Source organism: Trachypithecus francoisi, unplaced genomic scaffold (genome assembly GCF_009764315.1).
Source record: "Trachypithecus francoisi isolate TF-2019V2 unplaced genomic scaffold, Tfra_2.0 Lachesis_group21, whole genome shotgun sequence".
In the NCBI taxonomy this organism is placed as follows: Eukaryota; Metazoa; Chordata; class Mammalia; order Primates; family Cercopithecidae; genus Trachypithecus; species Trachypithecus francoisi.
In genome coordinates, this window is record NW_022681467.1 from 13,438,865 (window position 1) to 13,459,183 (window position 20,319).

At 42.9% G+C, this 20,319-nt stretch overlaps 1 protein-coding gene across 4 annotated transcripts in view; it reads right to left on the reverse strand.

Moving 5' to 3' along the window:
* SPTLC3 (serine palmitoyltransferase long chain base subunit 3) overlaps nt 1–20,319 on the reverse strand; it is a 175,456-nt gene that overhangs the window by 32,694 nt on the left and 122,443 nt on the right. For all 4 annotated transcript variants that reach the window (XM_033185591.1, XM_033185590.1, XM_033185592.1 and 1 more), the window contains 2 exons: nt 17,222–17,441; nt 8,242–8,368 (listed from right to left, as the gene is read on the reverse strand). In XM_033185591.1, coding sequence (XP_033041482.1) covers nt 8,242–8,368; nt 17,222–17,441 — 347 coding nt within the window. The remainder of the gene's footprint in view (nt 1–8,241; nt 8,369–17,221; nt 17,442–20,319) is intronic.

The following is a 20,319-nucleotide window of genomic DNA, read 5'->3' on the forward strand; positions in this document are numbered from 1 at the left end:
CAAAAAGTTATGTGAAAGCACAGGCTTAGGGAGTGACTGTTGTGAGGCACATGCATTTCATAAGCAAAACTCTCTTTCCTATTCCTGATGCCAAAGCAGTCATGGGGAATGAAGGACAGGCAAGGTGCTAGTAGTAACTGAGTGGGCAGTGTTGATGTTTTGGTTTAAACACAAGTTTAAAGAAGTGGATCCAAACACATTTCATGCTTTTCTCTTTTGGGCTTTTTCTTATTCTTCTGCCTGCTCTTCTTCCTCCTGTTTTTGCTAGTTCATTTACCTTTGCTTGCATCTGCCAGAATTCCATCCTCTGTTCACTTTACTTCTCCCTCTGCACAGATCTGTTTCTTTTCTGTTATGTAGAAACATGGTTATCAAATTTGAGCCTGAACCAGAATCTCCTGGAGGAATGGTTAAAACAGCTGATTCAGAAATGCTTTCTGGCAGTTCTAACAAGCCTCAGGTGACATTGCTTCTTGTGGTCCAGGGACCACTCTTTGAGAACCACTGCTGTATGATGACTTTGTAGTCACTGTCTCCCTCCTGTCAGGCACTCTCATCATCATGAAACAAGAAATGATGACTGGGGACATGTGGGGGAACTTTCCCCAACATCGGTGACTCTATAATAAGCAGATAGGTGTAATGAGTAAAACTAGACATGCCTGCAGACAAGAATTATAAGGAAGAAGTTGTCCTTGATGAGCAAGTTGTTTACTCAGATTGCTAATGTTAAGTATTCAGAGATCCAATTCAAGTCTTTTGATGAAAAGATGGCCCTAAACAGATATTTTGTGAGTATCTGCATCATGGACAAGCTGGGGACTTAACACATTTCTTTCCAATTCAACTGGAAAGTATGTATTGAAGGCCTATGATGTGTCAGGAACTGTGTGGATTATTATATGGTAGATGTACCTGTGCATGGTACATGCACCTGACTGTGACAGCCTAAGCATTTCCTGAGAATGACCCTGTATGGCAGACACACCTGAATGTGTGTTCAGTTTGAGCGTGGCCAAGCTGGAGATTCATTCCTTACCTATGAGGAACATCTGAGTCCCCAGCTTGTCCAGTGGGATGCTTGTCATACAAGGGATTGAGGCCCTTCGAATAAAGCTTGAGTAAAGGTTGAATAAAGGTTGCCAGGTGGAGGTTGTTACGGAAAGGATGTTAAGTGAAAATGCTATATGAACTACATGCTTTTTACAAGTGGTGGCAGTTCTCCTGTCCAGCCTACCATCACTGGACCGTCCCTGCATGTAAGTTCCCCTGAATAAACCCCATATCTTGTTTGCTGGCTCAGGGTCTCTTCTTTTGCCTCTCAGCTCTGGTGCTACCCCTTATCTTGGCTTATTGCAGCCTCCACCTCCTGGGCTCAAGCGATTCTCCTGCCTCAGTCTCCAGAGTAGCTGGGATAACAGGTTTGCACCACCATGCCCAGCTAATTTTTGTATTTTTAGTAGAGACAGGGTTTTGCTCTGTTGACCAGGCTGGTCTCGAACTCCTGACCTCAAGTGATCCGCCCACCACAGCCTCCCAAGGTGCTGAGATTACAGGTGTGAGCCACTGAGCCCGACGTGATATGGAGATTTAATGGTTTCTGTCTACAAGAAATCCACAAGCCATTAGTATCTGATGGGAGGGAAAGCGTGACTACAGGGTCATTATGCAGCAGTGTTTCTCAAAGGCTGGTCCCTGGACTAGCAGCAGCACCTGGGGCTTGTTAGAATGCAGCAAGCATTTCAAGCAGAAGTCTTTGGGGGTAGAGGGTCCACAAGCTGTTTTGGAAAGGAAACAGCTGAGGGTACTTGTGCAGCGGGAACTATAAAGAGAACAGAGCGCAGGATTAGGGCAAATACTTACTGATGGGGAAAGAGGCCTGGCAGAAAAGAGAGGAAGAACAAATATAAAAAGAAGAGAAAAACCAGAAGAGAAGAGCATCTCTACAACTAAGACAGTCTTTGAAGACTGTTTTCAAAGAGAGAGAATGATGCAGAGAGATCAAGTTTAATCTGGCAAAGAAGCAGGAGAGTGTGTCTACAGGAGTGGCTTTAGAGGGAGCAGGATCCATGGAGCAAGGAGGCAGAGGACAGGTGGGCTGGAACGGCATGAGAAGGATAGAGGGGAAGCCAGCAGAATAGCTCACTCTTTTGAGATCTGCTGCAATGGATGGGATGAGGCTCAGTGGCTGCTGGAAAAAGAAGGGGCAAGGGAAGTCTTTTTAGGATAAGAGAAACCACCAAGTCCAAGTCTGTGAAAAGAGGCTAGTACCTTTAGAACGTGGAAAGGGACAAAATCAAGCACAGAGATGTAAAAGAGATCAGAGCTGTTTATTTGCTGAGATAAGAGGGATAATGAGAAGAACTCTTTCAATAAATATTTTTGGAAACCTGTACTTGCCAGACACTGTTTACAGTGTAATAAATAAAAGACAAAGTGCTTGTTCTCCTGGGGTTTACCCTCTAGTGAGGGCAAACAGATAATAAACAGATACATATACAATTTGTCAGGTATTCATAAATGCTATAAAGATTAAAGCGGCTGGGTGCGGTCCTCACGCCTGTAATCCCACTACTTTGGGCAGCCAAGGCGGGCGGACTACTTGAGGTCGGGAGCTCAAGACCAGCCTGGTCAACATGGTGAAACCTCGTCTCTACTAAAAATACAAAAATTAGCTGGGTGTGGCAGCAGGTGCCTGTAGTCCCAGCTACTCAGCAGGCTGAGGCACAGGAGTCACTTGAGCCCGAGAGGTGGAGGTTGCAGTGAGCCGAGGTGGCACCACTGCATTCCAGTCTGGGTGACAGTGAGACTCCATCTCAAATAAATAAATAAATAAATAATAAAGCAAGGTGAGGAGAATTAGAGGGACAGGAGGATTTGCTATTTAGGATAGGGCCACTTCCCTAATAAGGCAGATTTTCAGCAGAAAGGGGATGGCAGGGAGGGAGTGGGCCATGCAGATAGGTCAGAAGAGCAGTTTTAGAGGGACCAGCGAGTGCAAAGACCCTTCTGCGGGAGCTGCTCGCTGTGTTTTAGGAAAAGCAAGGATGCCAGCTGCCTTCAGTGGGCTGAACGAGGGGAGGGGTGGCAGGACATATGGAGGACCACACCCTGAGAAGCTGTAAAGAACACAGTCTGGATTCTGCTGAGTAAGCTGAAAAGACGACAGAAAGTTCTCAGTGGGGAAGTGACATGGTATTAGTTAGTTTTTCGTCTCTTTTTTCAAAAAGATAATTTTGGCTTCTGCGTAGAGAACAGGCCATAAAAAGGCAAGGGCAGAAGTGGGGAGAATATTCAGGAGGCTACTCCAGGAATCCAGGTGAGAGGTGATGGAGAGAGTGGTGGCTGTGTGAGAAGTGACCTGATTCTGGATATATGTTAAGTAGAGTGTGCAGGAGTTGCTGATAGAGTAGGAAGGTGTGAGTTCGGGGAAAAAGGGAGAACTCCAGGGTGGGTAAAGCTATTGGAAAATTTGCAGAAGTAAGGCAAGAAAGTAGATGTGTTGAAAGTAGTATGTCTTTATTGAGTGTTTAGTGTGTATCAAGCATCATGCTAAGTTCCTTATCTGTATCACTTCACTTAATTCTTCTGACAACCTTAATTTGCAATGAAGGAACTAAGGCCAAGAGAGGGAAAGTGACTTGCCGTTCACGGAGCAGATGTCAGGCCAGGCACCGCTGCAGGGCACACTCTGTGAATTAGCCCACATCATACAACCTCTGTCTTCTCTGAGAAATGGAAGTTTACCCAGAGTTGGGGAAAGAAGGTGTAGTAAGGTAAGATCAAGATTGGGAGTTCAAAAAATGTTGAGTGATTACTCGAAAATTGTACATCAAAGATTTAAACATGATAATAAGATGATTTTTTGACAATGCTTTCTTTAGGGGAGTCAGTGTGGTTTGGGGCTCACCTTCTTGTGGCTATGTATGCTATGTCTAGATAAGAAAACGACTGAGCTGCGATCTTTCTAGACCTTTCCAAAAGTAACCTCAATCACTGAGCGATCCCTTCCGTTGCCACAACTGGTGTGGAACCAATTCCCAGCTCCTAGTCTTATGAGATAAACATCCTCATGATCTTATTTAGCATAAACATTGACCTGAAATGGAGCAGGCTGGCAAGATGGAAGTTGAGTCATGACATATTTATTAAGCTGAGCACTGAGTTTGACACTCAGAGGAACACCAAAATAATTCAAGACACATTTCTTGCCCTTAAGGGGCTTACAACATTGGCTTGGCTGGAAGACCACCCAACATCCATTAGGATGGAGAAATCAAATCTCCACTTTTGGACTCACTGCACTGCTCAGAGTGACAGGCCAGGAGATTAAAAGGGTCTTGGTGCATATGGAACGCATGCACGGCCTGCAGCCCCTCAGTCTGTGTGCATTAACACCACAAGCAGCCTGGCTGCAGAGTGAAGGTGGCTGTTTGTGCATAAACATTGTCATTTCACTGGGACTGCTATTTCATCTTTGAACCTTGGCATCAAAGGAACACTGACCTTATTCCTGTAGCTTGCCTTTCTTTGAAGCGTATGGCTTTGCATTACAGATTAAAGTGAAGACATTCATCAAGGAACAGATCTTGAAACAAAGCCTTGAAAGAATCCAATCACAGTTGCAGTGGAGTGGGCTGAAGATGAAGGCTCAGAGCCCGGCTCCTCTTTCTCAGGTCCTGTAAGGCGGCTCTTGCATGAAACAGTGCATCCTTTGAGCTCTGGGCAACTTTACCCTGAGAGTGAGTCTATCTCTGCAAAAAGGGGTGAGCTAGTGCAATGTCCCTAACCTGTCCTGCTCATTTGATTTAAAGAAGCCACTGTTGCAAATGAGGCCAGTGTGATCATTCACTGTGTGCCTTTGAATGCTTCAAAAGATGTGTCAGGCACAACTACCTGAAACTTGTCTGATAATTCTGTCAATTTTCTTTTTCTTCTACTTTCCTTTGTTTGTTTCTTTGAAAATAAACTGTCCTATATTTCTCCCTCGTTCTCCTATCTTGCCTCTAAAAAAACCAGACCATACACATGACATTCTCTGTTTTTTTTTTTTCTCTTAAGATGACAAGAGGAGTAAAGTGAGAAACTTTAAATGCGAGGTTAAAAAAATAACCAAAGAATTACTTAGGTATAAGGCTAAGAGAGAGAAGCAAGGGAAATATCTCCTACCTCAGGGGAAGAAAAATTGATGGCAGATGATTACTCATGTCTTTAATGTAATCTTTCTGCAGATCTTCCACTGTGATCAGATCAACAGAGCAAGTTCTGTCTCTGACACAGTGGTAAGCCAATCCAGAGGACGGAAGGCAATGATTGTAAAGTTGCATACATGTAAAGCAACTGATTCGGATGACATATACACTAAAGGACCCCAGAAATGAGTGAAAATTTTTGTTGAGACACAAGCTAATTTCTAGAATAACTTTTTCCTAGTCACTTGTCTTTAAAACAAGACCAAAGAATAATTCTAGTCATTCTGAGACAATTCACTTAACTTGCATTTTTGCTTAAATCTCAAATAATTGATTTTCCATTAAGAAACGCTTGAAGTTTAAGAAGAGAATTAATATGGCTTTATGGGAAGCCAGTAGTTCTAGGCCAGTTTTTTCATACAGTGGAAAGCTTGTGTAGGAAAAGATGCCGCTCTATATGGCTTCAATGTTAAAAGGTTAAAAGATACCTGTTTAGGACAGGCATAGTGGCTCACACCTATAATCCCAGCACTTTGAGAGGCTGATGTGGGCAGATAACTTGAGGCCAGGATGGCCAACATGGTGAAACCCTGTCTCGACTAAAAATACAAAAATTGACCAGGTGTGGTGGCTCATGCCTGTAATCCCAGCATTTTGGGAGGCCGAGGTGGGTGGATCACCTGAGATCGGGAGTTTGAGACCAACCTGGCGAAACTCCGTGTCTACTAAAAATACAAAAAATAGCCAGGTGTGGTGGCGGGCACCTGCAATCCCAGCTACTCAGGAGGCTGAGGCAGGAGAATTGCTTGAACTCAGGAGGTGGAGGTTACAGTGAGCTGAGATCACACCATTGTACTTTAGCCTGGATGACAAGAGTGAAACTGTCTCAAAAAAAAAGAAAAAAAAATTAGCTGGGCATGGTGGTGTGCACCTGTAGTCCCAACTACTCAGGAGGCTAAGGCAGGAGAATTGCTTGAGTCTGGGAGGTGGAGGTTGCAGTGAGCCCAGATCACGTCACTGCCCTTCAACCTGGGCGACAGAGCAAGACTCTGTCTCAAATGTTTAAAACCCCCCAAAAAAGGAACCACCCCCCAAAAAAAGGTACCTGTTTATCCAATGTCTGTATCCCTTAATTTACCCCAGCCTCTTTTTGGGGTGTGGCCATATGACTAGTTTTGGCCAATAGATTGTAAACAAGGTGATAAGAATCACCTCCAGGCTGACCCTCCCTTTCTTTTTACCTTGGTAACCATGGGGGCCATGTTTTGAGATGACAAACCCTTAAGGTGAAAGCAGCCTGAGTCACTGTCTTCAAGGACAAGCACTGTGTAGAGAGTTGACTGATTGGTATTAGATGTGATGCAAACAAGAAATACCTTGGTTCTGTGAAGCCACTGAGATCTACAGGGTTTATTTATTATGGTGGCAAAACCTCCCTTATCCTGACTAATCCAGGATCTTATCTTAGAGGATATCTAGTCCTACTTCACTTCTGTCATAACGATGCTTCCTACAGCATCTCTGAGAAATGGTTCAAATACTTGTTGATCACCTCAGAAACAACAGCAAATAACAGCAGCAAGCAATTATATAATGCTTACTAATAATTGTCTCCAGACACAATGCTAAATATTTTATACAGATTAATGTATCTACTTCTCACAAAAACCCTGGCTCCTAAATATCATTTTTTCTCACTTTATAACTGGATGAATTGAAGTACAGAGAAGTTGAGTCACTTGCTCGGGGTTGAATAGATAAGTCACTCGTCTAAGGCCACACATGAGTGAATAGTATCACAGGAGTCAGATACAGGCAGCTACCTTCAGTCTCATACCATGAGGACTTCCTAGACTGGACTGTCGTTTTCTTTTCACAAAGACCAATCAATAAGATGCAGAGTCATAACACTGAAAAGGCAAGCCTGGAAGGAATCCTAGAGATCAGCCAATCACTGCATTTCATATGGAGGAAAAAATATCCTCCTGCAGGCCTTTTCCCTGCTTTAGTGAAAAAAAGTTCTGTCTTTCAAACAAGTGTCTTGGGAGCACTAGGGCTCAGTAGAAGGGCCCCAAGGGGTATCAGTATGGGAGTAAGTGAAGACACTACTTTAACTAGATCAGCCTTGTTCTTATCTGTTTTATACAGTAGGCTTCTGGTAAAATTTGTATGTGAATATTCTGCTGCTTTAATAATACCGAAAACTGATGGAGTACCCCATACTTCTATTGAAATAGCAGACTTGGAGGGTTGCATTAAACAATGCAGGACTTCAGGACAGCTGGGAAGTGAGGTGAGGCACATGGATTGTACAGTCCAGTGGCCAGGATAAATTGGCTACTTCCATAAATGTGCTCACCAGCTTGCCTGGCAGCAAGAACTGCCTTATTCAGCACCGTATCCCCTCTGATGTGTGACATGCAGTAGAATCTCTATAAACCACCTCTGCAAAACGGTGGGAGAGTTCCAAGAGGCTTTTATGAAACAGCTTTTCAAAAAGGATTAATTTGGGTTGAGCAAAGTAGCACAGTTTAGCTCTGGTCCCACTGGCAAAGAAATGACTGGAAGGTTATTGTGTGTGTTTTGTCTATATATCCTCAAATGGCCAGTGGTGGCCTTCCATTGCCCAACCTCTGGCTATAAAAAATAAAAGGATGAAAAATTGGATATTAAATTGGCTACTTTGGTCTTAGGGAAACACAAGTGACAGCCCCAAGCAAGCACAGGCAAGCATGTGCATGCAAGCGTGTGCACACACACACACGCAAACACACACACACACACTATATTTGCTTCATTTCAACATAATTGATCACACAAAATTATCTAAATTTGCTCTTCACAATGAGGTAAATTAGAAAGTTTTCTTTGCTTTAACGAAGGGTTTTTGTGTGGTGTGCTAACAACAGTTTTTGTGCATTTATCACATGGCTTGATTTACAAATAGGGTTCTATAAGATAAAGGTGTGTATTTGAGAAGCGGAAAGATTAATGAGGCAGAAGGGGGACAGAGCGATGCAAGAGCTGTGCTCTATGCGGATCCTCTTACCTTGTGTGGTCCCATCCATTCCCATGAGATGTTTTAGTGATCTGATGATTTGCTCTGCTATCGGTGGGCTCATGGATGAAGCATAGACAGCACTATGCGAGTGAACCCGTAAATAATCCACAAGATCCTTAAATAAAGAGGGAAAACCCAAAAAGAAGGCAAGTAAATCTCAACACTGGTGGTGGGAATTACATCTAGTCCCATCCCCATCTTCATAGCAAAAGACATTTGATCTCACAGCTCAAAAGAGGAATGGGGTCCAACTCTCAATGGTTTTCATCAAACTATTTTTTTCTATTTCCTTCATAGTTTCTCCCTCAAAAACCTAGAATCTACAGCAAAGCAGGATGCTGCAAGTTTGGAGTTGAACTTTAAGGCAAAACCAGATGTGTGAAAGAAACACGATTCCTGAAGCATTTGTTGAGTACCTACTATGTGTGAGCACTGACTTTGTGTTCAGTGCCCAAAGAACACAGGATGTGGTCCTTGCCCTTGAGAATATTACATGTGATTGTGCCCATGAACAAGCATGGTAGAATAAGTCACAGTCCATGCAAACTAGGACATGCAACAGGGCTGCAAGATGCAGAGGAAAGAGAGAGGGTCCTTCTAGCTGAAGTAGATAGAGAAGGTTCCAATGAGGAGATATGATTAAGCCTTGAAGAATGAAGATAATTAAGGAGGAAAAGAAAACGTGGAGGGAGGGTGGCAGAAGAGAGAAGCTGAACATAGGAACACAAGCAAGAAAGCAGAAGGCATGTATAGCAGAGTGTTTACAAAAAATAGCTGTAATTCTCTCACTGCCTATAACCATGCATCTTTGCAATTCAACTTTGCAGCTCCCTCCATCAAAAGGTGGATTAATCTGGGCTGGCCTTGTGACTTTCTTTGTCCAGTAGTATATGGCAGAGATGATGGTGTGGTGGTTCTGAGTCTGTGCCTCAAAATGCCTTGAGTGCTTTTGTCCTCTCAGAACTCTCTCCAGCTGCTATGTGAATAAGCCTGAGCCAGCTTGCTGGAGGATGACAACCATGTGGAATAGAGAAGGACCACTCCAGCTGAAGCTACCCCAGGCCAAGCAGTGCCCTGCTGACTCAGCAATGGACTGTTGTACAGAAGCAAGTCCAGATGAGACCAAAAGAACTCCTCAGCTGAGCCCAGCCCACATTGTTGATGGACAGAATCGTAAGCTAAATAAATGGTGGTGATTTTAGACACCAAATTTGGGGGTGGTTTGTTACACAGCAAAAACTAATGGAGGCAGCATGTTCGGAGGACAGCAAAGGACAGTTTGAGTACAGGTTTGTGGGAAATGAAACCAGAATATAGGTTAGGACCAGATAAACTCTGGTTATGCCTTGGGCAGCAGATAACTATTGGAATTTTGTGTATTTTGTGTAACACTCTTTGGAATGCTGAGCTGTTACAGAATTCTGGTCTTCAGTGGGAGGAGCCATTTTTCACCTGTATGCCTGATTCCTGAGGCCAAATGTAAGGTCCCAAGTAAGCTTGCTAAAAGCCCTAAGAAGCTCCAGTAACCTAATGCCGCAGTGGTGAGGGCCTCAGAGCTGGCACCTGCAGGTGCTCAGTTGGATTGCAGAGACCCTCCGTCAGCCCACCTACAGTGTCTCATGGCCTGGGACCCTCAGAGTGTCTTTCAGAAAAGCTAATGGGCTGATGGCAGCCCTCTGCATTAGCAGTGGGGTCTTTAAAAGATCAGGTGCCTTCTCTTTAGAATAACGGCACAGCTTAGAATCCCACTTAGGCAAGTGTCTTCGCTATGTCTTCCTTCCTCATGAAGGTGATTTGGAAAGAGCTCTTGGGAATCGACATCCTCTGCTTTGGGACAGGTTCATGTCCTCCTCACCCTCCTTCATTAGTCACATTTATTCCCACCTCCGAGCCTGGGCCTGTTCCCTGCCCATCACTATTCCATCTCTCTTGGGTATGTGTGGGCATTGTTGCTTATAAGCATTTTCAACATTCACAGTTTCTCTTTCTCAGAACAGTGTGTGGCCTGCCTTACAGTGGTTGGTGAAGGTTAAATTAATGATATGATGACTCTACCTGGTCCAAGAGGGGAACCAGGGAATCTGTTCTGTTCTTCCTGCCTTCTTCAATATGTCTTTCATTCTGAATCTCCTCTTCCACCCATCCTTCTTCTATGACTTCCCTTTTCCATCTTTTCCTTCACTTCAAACTATTCCTTTTGTTTTTTGTTTCTTCCTTTCCTTCTAGCTTCCTTCCTTCCCCTTCCCATCTACTCTGATTCTCTGTCTCTCTCTCTCTCTTTTCATTTCAAATTTTTTATTTAAATCATTTTCTTCTCTGTATTTCAAAGTATTCCCTTCCTTCCTTCCTTCCTTCCTTCCTTCCTTCCTTCCTCCCTCCCTCCCTCCCTTCTTTCCTCTTTTCTTCTCCCCCTCCCTCCTTCCACCTTTCCTTCCAGCAAGAATATACCAATAACTTTCTATGTCTAGACATGTGTGGGAGTCCAGGAGGGAAGGGAGGATAGAAAAGGACCATAAGGCTAGTCCCTGGCATCCGTTATCCATTTATATAAATGAAATTAAGTTTTTTGCTGATTCTTTTATTTGGTGAGCCTCATGAAAAAAGCTGGGTGGGTTTTCCCCATATCTGAAGAGTATGTGCATGATGCTGGCCTGACTGAATTCATCAGCCACAGGGTATCCAGAAAATTCACTTTGGAGTATCTGAGGTGCCTCAAAGAGATGACAGCAGTCATGTGCCAGAGTAGCTACAGTCAGGGCTGTCCTTCACAGTGCCATGTTCCGTGCTCCTGGGGGGCAGCAGCAGGGATTGCCTTTCTCTGTTGGAGCAAATATCTCCCTACAGGATGCAGAGGAAGTCAATGAGGAGATGGTGGGTGGGTCCTGAGAATTGGATGATGGAGGCTCATGTGGACCTCTGTCAGGAACAAGGTGTTTCAAGGGTGTGATCTGGCCATGAGGGTTGGGGAGATTTGGATAGATGCAGAGGAGCAAAAAGGTATGGGACTGTCCTAAAATTAGGAATAAGGATGGCATCTTATGGGCACAGAGTAGAGGTGTCAATTGGGAAGAGAGGGAGAAGCCAGTGCTTCTGAGACAAGGGGATGAGGAGCTGTCCCCTTGGAGGGAGTATAACCAGGAGTTACAGCACAGCCTCTGGTGCCCAATAGCTTGGATTCAAATCCTGGCTTTGCCACTTACTGCTGTGTGACTATGGGCCAGTTACTAAGTCTCTCTGTGCCTTAGTTGGCTTCTGTGAAAAATGAGATCATAGTAATACCTGTCTCGGAGTTTATGAGGATGAAATGGGTGAATACATATATGAGATGCTTAGAAAAGCATCTGGTACACAGTGAAACAGTGAATGCCTGATGCAGTTGGTAACTTTCTTTCTTTCTTTCTTTTTTGACAGAGTCCTGCTCTGTCGGCCAGGCTGGAGTGCAGTGGCATGACCTTGGCTCACTGTAACCTCTGTCTCCTGCGCTCAAGCAATTCTCCTGCTTCAGCCTCCCGAGTATCTGGGACTACAGGCGTGTGCCACTATGCCCGGCTAATTTTTGTATTTTTTGTAGAGACGGGGTTTCACTATGTTGGCCAGGCTGGTCTCGAACTCTTGACCTCTGGTAATCCACCCACCTTGGCCTCCCAAAGTGTTGTGATTATAGGCATGAGCCACCACGCCTGGTCAATTATTGTTAATGAATGGCCGATTGAAAGAGTCTTAGAACTGGGAGCTTGGGGTGGGAGGAGGGGACCAAAATACAAAAGCTTCTTGGAGTGTCCTTGTTTCAACTCTCTCGTTTTGCACACAGTTACATTCTAAGGTTGTGTGACTACACATTGAGAGACCCATACATCAAACCAAGGATTTTCAGCCTAGCTCTTCCTGCATACTTATGGGGAGGGGTGGCAGCAGGAGTGAAAAGAAAGGAAAAGAGAGACGTTTTCAATAAGGGAGTGCCCAGGTTTGATGACAGGTTGAATGACCCTGAAGAACTAATAAGGCTAGAAGCTAACAGCATAGCTGATATTCCCCGGTGGCCTGAGGTTCCATTTTAGGAACTTTGTATGCATTAATACATTTAAACTTCACAATAATTCTTTCAGGTAGATACTGTTTTAATTGGCATTTTGTAGACAGAACAACTGAATCACAGAGAAGTTTACACAGTTATTCCCAAAAGATGGTAGAACAAGGATTTAGACCCAAAGAAGCTGACTCTAGAGCCTCACCCTTAGACCGCACTTGACTTCTCCAGACTTCTCCCCAGAAGAGTAAGCTTGGTGTGGTGTGAGGGGGGCCAGGAGAGCACAGACCCCAATTCCACTCTCCTTACCCTACGGTGCTTTCCCTAACCCAGGGACTGTTCCTCTTTTTGGAGAGGGTGGGGAGACATCCTGATCTACTCATCCATATGGTACTAAACCACAGATTGAGTCACACTGGTCTCAAATGTTTCATGTCTATCTCTCTTGTTTCTCCAAAAGGGACTGAAACTTCCTTGACAGCAGGGATGGAGCTTTACACTTCTTTTAAAATCCATAGTGGTGGATACCATACCTAGTAGTGGCCTGCTAAATACTGACAGTCTAATGGAAAACAGAGGAGTTTTAGAGATGGAGGAAAGATGGCCAGGGGCCTCAAAGCATATAGGGTATTACTGACTTAGCTTGGGGGTCATCACTGACAAAGATCAGACAAGGAAACGAAACAAAACTTCCTTTGATCTTGAAAAGGGCTCTTCCCAATGTCCCCAACCCTAATTCACAGATTGAGACATTTTTTAAAGTCAAGGCCATGAGCCTTCTTAGTTTGAATGAATACCTCATCGGTGCAGCATTGGTTCCTTTTAATGTTAAGACTATCTTGCCCCAAATTTTATTTTTTTTGGACTGAGTTCGCTTTCTCTCAGGGTCTGAGTTTCTGGATGGAAGTTTATTTGCTTGTGTGGTTCAAAAAATGGAGCTCTTTGAGTAACTTCTGGAGAGTGTCAGGGAGAACCTTGATTCCTGGCTACGAATTCCCCCTCTGGTTTCCCCAATGGGTGCTATGAACCATGAGTTAAGAGGTGGCTTTGGTCTTTTGTAAGGTGCGTCTGGGATGTGTCTTCTTCAGGGTGGGCTAGAGGTCTCCTCATACTGAGGTTTCCACATCGATTTGGAAGTTCAAAACCCTGATTGTTTTCTCTACCCATGGGCCTGAAGTTCAAGGGCAAGGGTGGCTGTTTTTGGGAGGAAATCAGACAGGAGACTCTTAGAATAAACATCTTAGAGCTCACTCCATGACCCCTGCTTACTTCAAAGGGATGTTAAATACAGCCAGGGCCTAGCGTGCAGGGCAGGGCTCGCTTTTTAGAGCGACCCAGCTTTGGCTGGCAGGTGGGCTTCTGGGGCTAATGCTCACCCCAAATTTGTCCGCCCTGTCCTAGTTCCTTTCTCCAGAATTCCAGCCCTGCAACCTATCAGTTACAAGGGCTACCATCGCTTCATTCATTTGCAAGTCTCTGGTCAGCCTGTGGAGGCTGTGGGAGCCAGTGTTCAGTGCCAAGACTCAAGATCCTTGTCTGGGGAAAAGTTTGGGGTCTTCGGCATTGACCACATTTCCCAGCCACAGGATCAATTCAGATGTAAAAGAATAAAAGTAAGAAACCTAGTCTCATCAGCTTAGGCTTCCCTTCAAAGAAGCCATTCATGGCATGGAGCTCTGACAGGTGGAGAGAAGTAGTGATCTGGAATTTCATCAGGAAAGTCTTGAAAGGACAGACTCCTCCCAGTTAGGCTGTTCACTGTGCATCTTTAGTGGCTCCAAACTCAAAGTGAGCAGAACAGCAAAACTCTGCTATCTCTGGACAGACCGTTAGCAGTTTCCTTGAGTGGAAAGAGGGGATCACAGCCTGGCAGCAACCTCCAATTAGCAGAGGGGAATTTGTAGGACACTTTGTGAGGAAAAGGCTCTGAGGTCAAAACAAAACCTCTGTTTTCTCTGGTAGTATCGTCATGCTAAACCATTTTTCCTCCTTGTTTTCAAATATATTTCATTACATGACTCATCTAGTTGCTAATATATAAATCTCTGACCTTGACCCATTCCATAAAGATTTCCAGAACCTCCCAGACACTATTATTGGAAATGCAGCCTCTCTACACCAATATTAACATCATTTAAAAAGAGAGTTAAGAGCCAGATGTTTTTATCTTTTTTTCTAGATTTTTGGAGCTAACTATTTTCAAATTTCAGGGTTTACTGAGAACCCTATGGGCACAGTGAAATTGAAATTATATACAGTTTCAGAAAAACAGCAAGTCTGAACGTGTGTACTTTAACTTTTTTATGTTCAATTTTGTTGCTTTTGTATACATTGGTTTAGAATGCTAGCTATTTTGCAATAATCTAAACTGAGCTATATGGCAAAGTATCTGGGAGATTAGTCGTCTATCTATCAACTGTCTATCTATCTTACAGTACAGTTATCAGAGTTTGAAAACTGTACTCTAATCATTTAAACATACTAGAAGAAGTAGTTTTTCAAACAAAAATCTTTAGTATTTGCCCAATCCTATGTTGTTTCAGTTAAAAAGCATAATTTAAACAGACTCAAAGTAAAAATTCTTCACAAAATTGTCCAAAGTTCATAGGAATACAATATATGATTTGACTTGAAATTATACATAATAAAAATTAACATAATTGAAAAGAATTAAAGGTACAAAGGAACAGATACCTAAGTTCCATTAAGTCATGGGCTCATTAGGCCGAAAGGAAGCCTGTTTACCCAGGTTTGTCACAGTGTCATCAAAACCATAGGTGTGTATCGGACTGATTTTTAAGTCATCAAGGATACATGCATTTTCTTAAGCGCGCTCCTGCTCACCGCCCAGGTCTTGGAAACAGCCCTGTGTTTTCAAGGTTTTGCATCTTGCTGTTTTAGGGCGGTAGATCTTAGGGGAGGCTAACAGGTCTCTGCCAAACACGCTCTAATTCTTGCTGCCATCTAGTGGTATTTAGACACTGCAGTGCAACATGAAGGGTCGAGAAGACAGAGAAAGGTGGGGAGGAAAAAGGAGGGGGAGGAGAGGGAATGAACGATGCGACCCTCTGGATCTAAATATGTATAAAACGAGCATTTTAAAAGGTAAGAAAAGGAACAGATGTACATACTTTTTCTGCATCCGGATTAATGTAAATAATGGTACTTTTCACAATTGCTCGGTATCGACGCCAAATGAGTAGAAATTGTGTACACAGGAACATCTACACCTTAAAAATATTCTTGCTAATGTCAGAATGGAGAGCATGAGAGAGAATTATGGTGAACTGGTCTTTACTTCTGCTAGTCACGAGCCTTTGTTTAAAGTGGGTATCAAATGAAGGCGCTCTAGGAGGAAAAATGTGACATCCACCAAATTTGACATTTCAAGGATTGGCTTGCTTCAGTTTATTCAGGTGCCTTTGGTTCAGGAAACAGAGTTACGTTTGGTTAAAAATTTTGAAGTTCAGAACTGCTGCTAAAGTAATCACAAAACCACAAGCTCACAAGGCAATGTAGCCGGGATCAGGGAGCTCCTAAATTTGAGACCCTCTGATCCTACTGCTTCAGCAGTCTAGGAAGGGAACATTTAACCTTTCACCAGATTTAGCTGAATTTTGTAAGATCCTGGGCATTCCCAATGGTTTTAGCATTACCTAGCTAATTCCCACAGGCAAGTGGAGAGGGGATGAAAAACAATGCTTTGAGCCCGAAAGAAAGCAGTGCTTATTGAAGGGTAAAAACCACTTAAAACTCTGAACATTTTAAGCATCTGTGCATTTCATGGCAGAGCCAGTGGCCAGAATTAAATCTGTTGTTTTAAATCATGAGCTTTCAATGAGAGGACTGTTTTCTGCTGCACTTCTTGGTTTGTCTAACTGGTTTACCAGAAGTTTCTGTTCATCTCAATAGGTAAGGAAGTGGGGATTTTTGTTGATATCACTTGCATGCACTGGTTTTGGGCCTACTGTGCTGTCCTAAGCTGAGCCAACATCACTGTCATGCTCTTTGGGACAGGTGTAGGTTTATCTGAGATAGGTGTCAGAATTTGGACAAGGCTGCCCTCTCACTGGTCGGATCACTGGCTCCTTTATCTCTCAAACCCAGGTTTGAATACTGGACTTTCTTCGTCCCTTTCCTTTCCCTCCTTTTAAATTTCTCTCAAGTATTTATTGTTTTATTTTCACAAACCTCTTGGTGATATTGACCAAGTGGACTCAAGATCCTTGACAGGGACAACATTCACTTAACAGTCTAATCCCAGCAGATAAGAATTTTTAAGGCATATTGATAAGATACTGGAGAATGGCAGGATTTGACCTATGGTTTATGCAACATTATGGAAAGAATTTTTTTTTGCAGAGAAAATTTCTTAAGAGTACAGTCCTGCCACCGTTTTGATTAAAACTCTTAAAACCCACAACTTGTAGCATAGGGTCAGCCTCCCTAATAACTAACATTTGCCTACTGTTGCTGTTACCTTCCTTGTGTTTTTTAATGCCACAAACCCCAAACTGCTTATAGTTTTCAGAACATCCCTTATCACTTCTGTTGCTTGGTATACATTATTCTCTCTCTGTGTTAAATACGGCCCCCCCATTATCTGTCTACAAGGTGGACATTCAATCTAAACCATGTCCTAAATACTACTTAACAAAGTTAATTATTCCTCTCCCTGGTACTTTGCACCTTGTGTACATGGCCAGTGTTGCCATTTCATTATAATGTGATCACTCATCACATCCTCCTCTTCACTTTTCGAGGGAGAGCTCCTCGACATTCTGGGCCTTATCTGGCTGTGAACCCATTGTAGCCAGGCTGGAGTGATCAGCTGAGGTGTGGTGAACTGAATTGAAGCTTTCATGAAATTCAGAGAAGCCCTACACACGGCATCCCCAGGGCGCTCAGGTTTTAAACAGACACAAGGGGTCCCTCTCTTACCTTCCTTCCAGCTATGTAACCTCCTGCAGCTCCAAAGCTTTTGGTGAATGTGCCCATGAGCACATCAACTTCGTGAGGGTCTAGTCCAAAGAATTCCGTGACACCTCGGCCGGTTGGGCCCACGGCCCCAATACTGTGAGCTTCATCCATGTAGAGGTAAGCCTTGTATTTCTTCTTTAGAGCTATGATCTGGGGCAGATGCACGATGGAACCTTCCATACTAGGACAGAAGGAGAAATGCTCATAACTAACAAATACCCTCCTGGGAAGCTCTGTCAGCTTCCCCATCAGTACATCCTAGGCAGTCTTCCCTGACACACGCCATTCCTTTGTTCTGAAGGCATGTTGTATTTGTCTGAGACAACCCTCTCAATCTTGTAAGACTGGTTGGGCATTTCTATGCTACTTGGATAAAATAATTTATATTCAATGGATTTAAGTGCTTTTGCTTTCAGCTAATTCCCAAGCAAACAATCAGCTCACTGCATTATTGATCCAATTTATTTGTAAAGCCAACTAGTGTAACTAGACTGACCATTTTGGATTCTAGTTATTCTGCTAGAATAGATTACATTACTCTATAGTCATTCCCTTTTCCTGCCTGGCATTGCCTGTTTGGCCAGGTCTGTTTGACTTAAATTCAGTGCTTGAATTGCCATAGATTAAAAGAGGGAATTAAAAAGACACAGAACTTTATTGAAGACATCATAGTGTTAATTAAAGTACAATAGGAAGTCTTTAAGACCTCTTGTTCAATACCCACTGCAAGTCAAAGACTGAGGTGTCTCCTCTTTCTTTTCCTTTAGGGTAGAGGAACAGAAAGTTGAGTAAGCATCAGAATCCTCTGAAGCATTTGTTAAAACACAGATTGCTAGACTCCCACCCCAGAGTTTCTGATTCAGTCGGTATTGGGTGGGCTGAGAACATGCATTTTTGCCAAGATCCCAGGAGATGCTACCACCAATGGTTGGGGACCACACACAGGGGCCACTGCTGTAGATGAGCTCTTTTGTTTTAGCCTGAAGTGCTTTATTTTTCATGATATTGTAAGTTGCAAAAGCAGTTCAAGTCCTGTGATCTGGGGAAGATACATGATAGACTTTCCATGCTAGGGCAGAGAGAGAAATGCTCTGTATTAACAAACACCCTCCTGGGAAGCTTTGTTACATCCTCTGGCACAAAAGGAAAAAAATGAAATCTACGAATAAGTAAAATTAAAATTTATATTTACATGGCACCTCTGGGACTCAATGGATTAAAAAAATCTGACACGAATCAGTTCTCAGAACACTTTGCAAACTGTGTCTATGTTGCACACAGTTTTGACTGCGTTGACAGGCGAGTTGTACGAAAACACACAGACATACTCACCACACAAAGGAACTTGTCAAACAATTCAAACAACCCTTTAGGTTAGTTCAAGAGCTAATTCATTGAATCAAACAGAGTTGAACTTCTCCTTTTTCCCCTAATTATTTATTAGATTAAATTCAATGTATTAAAAAATAAGCTTAAGTGTTAGGTCGATTCAGTCAAAACAGTCCAGTTGGCTGTGTACACAGTTACCCAGACCAACGGGTGTTGGTTTGCAGAGAGTATCATGATCATTGGGTGCAGCATTTGTGTGTTCCAGGAGATAGTTTTGGACGGCCGAGTTCAGATTTTAATGAAACAAAGGCCAAATAGAGTTGTCTTTTCTTATGTAAGTTTGTGAGTTAATTCCAACATGTTCTTAAATTAATTGCTTGTTAAAATTGTTTCCACTGAGGAGAAGACAGTCTGGCCATCTGGCTGCCTAAGTGTACTAACTTTGAACTTGGGCAATTTGCATGATGTTCTCTGCCTCAGTTTCCTCATATGTAATACAAACAGGATGATGGGCCCCTCTTCACATGGTCTTTATAACAATCACTTGAAATCATGCTTGTAAACTAGCTGATCCATGATGGGCATTTAGTGAATCGTTACGGTCCTTAGGAGGAGGAACTTAGGAGGAAATGGTTGTAACGAGTCCTAACTTAGGAAACTGGGAGCCCTTGACAATGTTTTGTGTTGAATCTTATACGAGTGAGGCATGTGGGTGTCATGCTGGATGTCATACATAATAAATGGCCGCAGGTCCTCAGAAATCTAGAATTTTCGTCTCCTTAAAATGTTGTAAGTTGGTAACACAAATATGCCAAAAAACCTGACATGCCACAAATAGCCATTCTTTGTTCTGGAACTGAATTTGACAGGAGCCAAAGTTAATGTTCCACAGTGTTTGTAGACACTGCAGGCAGCTAATTAACCATCCTTCCATGGGGCTGGTCTAGCTGATGTTAGGAGCCTGCCCACCTGGTTTATATTTCTTCCTCTAAGATTAATGACTCTACAATACTGCTGACTTCTGGAGTTAATGCAGGGCACACATAGAGTCCTAGGGAGAACTCAGCTTTTATAGAGTTATATTCACCCATGCTAAGTTTTCATTTTCACAATGTGATCAAATTTGAATTGAGCCTTTTCCCATAGTGGGATATTGAGTCTAGTGCATGCATAAAAAGGCTATCTATGTTATTCCCATGAATTGCTGTCAAAAAACAGTGCCAAAAATGATATAGAAAACAAGAACAGCGTTTTATTCTTTCTTCCTGAATGGAAGGTTGTGTTTTTCTTTTGACTTCAGTAGAAGAAAAACAACTAAAACACAACTGTAGGTAAAGATAATTCCATGAGTTAATTTGAAGCTCTGTTCAGGGACTTGAATTATTCTTAAACCGGCAAGCCAGTGAATAATTCCTTTATATCTTTTCTATTACATAATGTATTAGCTAAGTGACAAGCCTTCTTTTTGAAATCTCCCCCTCACCACTTTTCCGTCCACATATAAACCATATTATCCACTGGCAGATGGAGAATGAAACCACTGGCTAGCTAACTCACATGGTGGAAAAATCTCCTTGGTGGGCCCAAAGTATAACTCAAAACAAGAAAGCAAGGTGGAAAGAGAGAAAAAGAAAGTTAAGATCAATGAAAAATAAAGTGACGAATGTTTTCTTATTCTTTTCTTTATTTGTTTAAACCATAGAGATACAGGTGAGAGTTTACCACTGAAG